General features: G+C 37.6%; 1 protein-coding gene across 4 annotated transcripts; it reads left to right on the top strand.

The window, feature by feature from the left end:
* Nucleotides 1–1,049: 1,049 nt before the first annotated feature.
* LOC131047396 (F-box protein At5g46170) lies at nucleotides 1,050–3,366 on the top strand. 4 transcript variants are annotated; one of them, XM_057981271.2, is made up of 3 exons: nucleotides 1,051–1,299; nucleotides 1,704–2,778; nucleotides 3,078–3,366. In XM_057981271.2, exon 2 carries the CDS (start codon nucleotides 1,719–1,721, stop codon nucleotides 2,766–2,768), a length of 1,050 nt encoding a protein of 349 aa, XP_057837254.2. In that variant the 5' UTR covers nucleotides 1,051–1,299; nucleotides 1,704–1,718; the 3' UTR covers nucleotides 2,769–2,778; nucleotides 3,078–3,366. The 4 variants fall into 4 exon arrangements, with proteins under 4 accessions (XP_057837252.2, XP_057837254.2, XP_057837253.2 ...); XM_057981270.2 differs by having other exon boundaries at nucleotides 1,688–2,778; XM_057981272.2 differs by having other exon boundaries at nucleotides 1,683–2,778.
* Nucleotides 3,367–6,864: the final 3,498 nt, after the last annotated feature.

The raw sequence follows: 6,864 nt of genomic DNA, 5'->3' as shown, positions 1-6,864 counted from the left end.
AATTTAGGCTAATTCAATCAAAGACATGTAGATAAGCACACATTAACCTAGATTAACAAATGGGTGATTATTGAGAGATGATTTATTTTAAATTAAACGACAAGGCATGCAAATTAAATGCAAATGAGAGATGTACTTAGCTTAGTGACTAAAGAATAAATTTTTCATGTGAAGATTTTGGAATGTATGATGCCTTAGGACCCAGAAGAGAGTCTGCCAATCTTATCACGCCTTGGAATTAGAAAATTCTATTTATGTTGTAGATGGTCAATTTTGTAGTTGTGGAAATGTCTTACACTTTTGTGGAAAAGATCTAGTAATCTATACAATTTTAATTTTTGTTTCTCCTCATTTGCCTTGGCTTCTTTTAATATTTGAAGGTTAATCGTTTTTAGAAGTAACTTGGAAGGACCATCATATCCAAAGAAATGTGTTTAAGATGATCAAAGAAAACACACTTCAATCATACATGTGCTCCTAAAATGATCATGCATGTGTACATTTGTTCCAATACACAAACTCCAAATACTCCTTAAAACAAGAAAGGATAAGAAAATATTTGAGAATTTCTAAAATGAATGCATCAAACGAGTTGAATTATAAACATCCAACAACGAATGAAGTGCACAAATTTGTATTTAATTGGCTCTCAACCAAAAAAATAAAATGAGTGAATTAAAATTGACCCCCAAAAAATTAAAATTAAAATCAAAATAGTCAAAAGTCTACAACCTCTCCACATAAAAAGAGGTCAAACTATAACAGATAAAAAATATGTAAATATTTAAAAAATAAATATATTAAAATACATGTCTAGATATGGATAAGATGAAGAAAGAGGCAAAGAAAAATGGACAATTTATACAACAAAATTAGGCCCTTTATCGCTATACCCTACCAAATGTGTACTCTCTGACTTTCTAACAAAAGCACAAAATTCACTCCGAAAGAGACACCAAATGAACAGAAGACTAAATCGGGAATTTTACCATTGCATAAAGAATGTTAAAACTAAAACTAATTTATACCGATTTTTCCTAATCCGTCGCCGACAAACAGCCCATCGTAACACCGCGGTTTCAGAAAACCGGGCCAAGGCCAAGATTCCGCTGAAAAGTTCCTCACCGCAGAAGCTTTCCGTCCATGGCGAGATAAGTCGCAGGCCACAGCCTTAAGCACCGAGTAAAGCCAAACGTCTAAGGTTCGAATCGCAAGAATCGCAAAAGAGGACCACGCGGCAGAAGGCCTTTAAAGCACCAAAGAATAATTCTTCACAGCGTTGGCCGGAGAAAGTTCCAGGTACAAGCTTACAAGAAAACGAAATAAAAAATAATAATAAGGTTTATGCTTAGAGAAAAAGGCATGAGAAAAATAATGTAATGCTTTTTGTTATCATTTATAAGTGCGCAGTTGTAGCTTACATGTGAAGCTAGATCCTGTGAGGAGAAATTAATCTGTAGCCTTCCTTCTTAATCTGTAAAGTTGAAAGAACAGTAAAGGAAAGCGAATCTGTGCTTTTAAGATCTTTTCTTTTCTCTTTTTGAGCCGCCGAAGTTTTAGGCGTACAGATCAAAGCTAGGGTTTCTTCTTTTCTTTTCTTTTCTTTTTATCTGTATTTGTTATTGTGCGGCGAAATGCGTTTGGAATTTTGTTCGAAGAAAAGTAGTAATAATCATCATCAGGGTAGGGTTTTGGTGCACCAGAGGGCGGGGGTTCAAATGCCGGATCACTTCGATCGCCTGCCTAATTCAGTGGTATTACTGATATTTAACAAGTTGGGGGACATAAAGGCGCTCGGCCGCTGCGCCGCCGTTTCGAAGAGATTCAACGGACTGGTGCCTCAGGTGGAGGAGGTGGTGGTGAAGGTGGATTGTGTGATCTCGGGAGAGGATAGCGCCGGAGGTTTGGGCGGCAGGAGTAGGAGTATTTTTGGCCATCTCTTTCGGTTTGTGGTGGGGAGTATAGTGAAACCCTTGCAGGCCCTGCAGCAGATCTTAGGGCCGAAAAGAGTCGTCCTTGCAGAGGTCTCGCATCATTCCCCGGGAGAGGTGCTGAAGAATTTCAAGGAGATCCAAAACCTCAGAATTGAGCTCCCTGGCGGGGAACTTGGGATCGAGAATGGAGTGCTCCTGCGGTGGAAGGCTGAATTTGGCAGCACGCTTGAGAGCTGTGTTATTTTAGGTGCTACATCTTATTTTCGAGGGGGTGGAGATAAGATTACAGGGAAGGAGGAGGATGCGCTTTGTCAGGATAATCATAACCACAATAGGGAGCTGAGTAATTCTCAGGATGACAGTGGGAGCATTCCAGAATCGTTCTATACAAACGGCGGATTGAAATTGAGAGTGGTTTGGACTATAAGCTCTCTGATCGCGGCATCTGCCAGGCACTACCTGTTGCAACAGATCATTTCGGATCATCCTACGCTTCAGAGTCTGGTGCTTACTGATGCGGATGGGCAGGGAATGTTGTGCATGGGGAAAGAGCAGCTTAGGGAGTTTAGGGACAAGCCTCTGGCAGCTTCGGCTACTGCTAACCGGACGCAGGTCCCAGCCCTGAACATGAAGCTCTGGTATGCTCCATATCTAGATCTTCCGGCCGGTGCTGGGATGGAAGGGGCAACACTTGTTGCTATTAGACCCAGTGATCGGCCGATAAGGAAAGAGACCGAAGCCTTTGTAGCAGCAGCATTTGATGAACCATTTGGAGAGGCTGCAAAGGCCATGGTGAAGAGAAGGACTTATCTGTTAGAAATGAATTCATTCTAGTTAACAAGGGGTGAGTATCTTACCTGCAAGTTGTCTTTTCATTAGGACGTAGATACAGTGGTGGATTTGATTTCCTTCTTATGTATGTGTATTGCAATCTTTAACCGTTAGGTTCTTGCAGCCTCTTGCATACCAAGCATGAGCATGCTAAGAGAAATTTGAGTTGTATTATGTAATGAATATTTGACATGAGAGTGGAACCCTAACTTTTTTTTTTTAATCTTTTATCTTTTTTGTTCTTTTGAACAATGTATATGACTGGTTTATTTTCTGAGGCAAGCTTTTGCACTTTGCTTTTGTAATTTACAGTGTCGTTTGGTGGTGATGCTCTGAAGACCCTTTTAAAACTTTGCCTGCATTGGCATACTATGACAGATTCATGATTATGGTGATGGCTGTGAGCCGACAGATTCACGATTCTAGTGATGGCAGTGAGTCACAAATCTTGGGATCTGGTTAAATGTATATTGTTTCCTTGGAAACCTTGTAATATTATTGTTCACAATGTTTTTGATCTGATTATTTGCTTTCATATGTATTTTGAACTGTTCTAGAATTATTAATCCTAATGCCTTCAGCGGGTTTTCGCCTTACTAAATTCCTCGGTTTTGATAATACCTGAAAATGAAAACAGTCGATTGCCTGATTCTTGTTGACAGTTTTTCATGGCTTGTTAATCATCCTTCAGGCTTTGTTGCCTTAATTAACTCTCTCAGGTTTTACACTATTTGAAAATTGAAATAGTCGATTGCCCTAGTCATTATGTTGTTCATGGCCGATTATAAATGCTTATTTCCAAAGTACTTGTCACTGTTTCGTAGGTATGATGTGAACCTTGCATCTTACAGAGGCATTTTCATTCTCAAATTTGATGTAGTACAGATGTAATATAGAGTTCCAATCTGGGATGGATTTTTATTTAGAGGTTGTACCTTGTGACGGCATCCATATTCTATGCTTGCTTGATGGTTTATGTAATTTATTTAATTGGAAAATATGCTCAAGTTTGCTATGATCTATACATAAAACATTTGTTGATACCAGTTGCCCCCTTCAATGCTATGTAGCAGAACTGCTTTGTTATGTTGTATTTGGCATGATTTGAACATAAATGTTTGTTCTATACCATTCCCCCCTTCAATGGCATCTATAAGAATTGCTTTTTATGTTTTATGGAGATCCTCATTTCTTCTACACGCACAGCTTGAGGTTCTTTTGGAGTGTATTTTTTAATGTATATTCAAGGATTATCACTGATTTGAGAAAACAAATTAGTTCAATTGAAGATAAACAAATTAGTTCAATTGAAGATTATCAGAGTCCTGCAATGTAAATTAATTAATAATCTTGGAAAACAAGCTCTTCCCAACTATGCAGTCTGATTCTTGCATCAGTTCAATTGAAGATTATCAGAGTCCTGCAATGTAAATTAATTAATAATCTTGGAAAACAAGCCCTTCCCAACTATGCAGTCTGATTCTTGCACTTGTGTTGAAGTCTGGAAACATCGACCCGTAGACCATGAGATGTAATGGAACTGCTTGTTCATCTTTTAGGTATATCACGATTCTAGCTCCATGGTGTAAATTCTCATGTTACATTTGAGCTTTTGTCTATAGAATGAGCTCTAAGAATTCTGAAGAGCTACATCACATAATTTGTGTTCTTTTTTCGTTTTTGTTATTTTATTTTCTCTGTATGGGTTAGCTGCTTAGGGCTTTTGTTATGTGCAGGTGTAATGTGATTTTTGGCACTTACCGTAGATTTCTGAGATCCGATGACTTTTTAAATTATGTTTACTTCTTTGGCACTGGGAAAAAGTTCTTGTGCCGGATTTGGAGTTCATATCTGCGAGGAGATTAACACACTGGCAATCTTGTGTGTTTGTAATTTGTTGGAAGCATTCCTGATACAGGCATGCTTAAAGTAAAATTAGTATGCATTGTGTAGTCTGCACTCATTCATCTGGGAATGCTTTAGTCTTCAAACAACGAATCCTCCCGATAGTCCTAATGAAGAAAAAACTGAAGTTAGTATGTAAATAATTTTGACTTCAAACACAACAAACTTTAACATCATTTGTTGCAATATTGATGAATCAATTTACTGATAATATTGTTCGTCCAGTGCACCATATACAATAGGTCAAGTCATTGTTAACTTCCCTGTACACACTGATAAAATTAGTCTGCCATTGGTCAAGTAAAAATTTATGTTTAGTAAGCAGAGACTGGTGGCTTGAGAATGCCTTACGCATCAGCAAAATCATTTTTGTTTGTGGCAGCAACTATATATTCATTGCTTGTTACAACTCCTCTAATCTCAAGATGGGAGAGGTTACCTCAGTTACGATTATCACAATGCATATATATCGAGAATTTCCCCACTAGGGAAAACTATTGTGTTTTGAGACGCCTCAATGAAAAACTGCATCAATCCTGAAGGATTATGACTTTTTGGGATCATTGAATTTTAAAGATATAATAAATAAAATAGAAACAACGTTTGATATATCATATAATTAAACAGTTTCTACAATTCATTCAAGACCACTGTTATAGAAAAAACATCATCTGACACGAACAAATCAATTCAATAAGATAAAAATATTATAAAGCAAACTGTAAGGAATTATTTCCACCTCTGTATGTGTTGTCAGACAGAAGATCGAAAAACACAATTGCTCTATGAAGAAGTGTGTTTCTCTTTTCTGTGCTACACACTAATACGCAGTACAAAATGAGAACTCATTATCGTCAAGCATGTAGAGATATGATTCACCTTACGCCCAACTCCTCAATTTGCAAAATATACTAAGCAAAATGCGAATCAGCTAAGTAATTTACTAGCTTAATAGAGGTTAACCTCATGCTCAACTAACCAAATATATATTTTGCAAGTTGACGAGTTGAGCATTGGATTCACCTATAGTAAGCTAATAAACTACTTTAGCTGATTCACATTGTGATTCCAGTAAAGATTTAATTTTCGTGGAGTTATCCCAATATGCTAGCACAAATCTAGCATCTGCTGTTAACGCGATTCCCAAATTGATGCATTTTCTATGGCAGTGAAAGTGATAAAACCCAAGGAATAGACAAAGCTTCGCCATCATCCACTATTGAAGCTTTTGCTCAGTTACATTAATTGTATTATGGATATTGGGAAAAAAATGATGATACTGACACGAGTCATTTTCCAGCATGAAAGAATTTAAAAGATGACTTCCACGCAAACAAGACTAAGTACCATTATGCTCATTGCAACAGCTCGGACACCATAGAACGAGGAACGAGTTTTATAATTTCACAAAGCGTGATTGTTCTACTAAGCAAATTTGACTTGGTTATGTTGTTTGACCTTGCATGCTAAGACGGAAGCAGTCAACTCTATGTTAATGAATAAGTAGGAAAAAAATAATTGGGTTTCCAATCGGACTGGCGTTATTTGTGAGTGAATGAGGGGATTTTAATAACATTCACAAGACTAAGTGGTCTAAGGGACAAAAAACACTAATTCAGATTTTTCTAGAATCTTGATCAAGAAAGTTGAAGTTTTGTGAAGCCTTACCCCCTCAAACAACTTGCTTAGGTTGTCCATCTTTAAATTGTTTTCAAAGTACTTATGAATATCTTCATAAGTCGCACATTTCATGATGAAGTGTCATTCGGTTTCAACTGCCCCTTTATCACAAAAGATGCAAGTCCTTTCTTCTCGCTCTTCTTCGGAAGTTATCCATCTACCATTTCACATTGAAGATGATGGGACATGGTCTTCAACTAAGCTATTAAAATTTTAGCTATGTTCCATGGGGATGTGACCTTGTGCTAGTACCCCTGTTCCTGTACTAAGGATGGCTATTAGAAGACCTTGCTTGTACCCAAACAAAATAAAGTTTAATAATGTTTTTGGGATGTAGGGAGACGACTAGAAGTCCTTGGAATGACCAAGGAACTTTTGGGAAGTTGCCTGGCCGTCCCCTACATCCCATGCCACTTTTGGACAGCCAAATTGAAAAAAACATATTTTTTAACTTTGTAAAAAGGCTGGTTGGGCTCACAAAGGACCCCAAACCACATCAAACAATGCCAAAACC

Source organism: Cryptomeria japonica, chromosome 2 (genome assembly GCF_030272615.1).
Source record: "Cryptomeria japonica chromosome 2, Sugi_1.0, whole genome shotgun sequence".
Taxonomy (NCBI): Eukaryota; Viridiplantae; Streptophyta; class Pinopsida; order Cupressales; family Cupressaceae; genus Cryptomeria; species Cryptomeria japonica.
The sequence above is the reverse complement of the archived record's forward strand: the minus strand, read 5'-3'. Positions and strand labels throughout refer to the sequence as shown.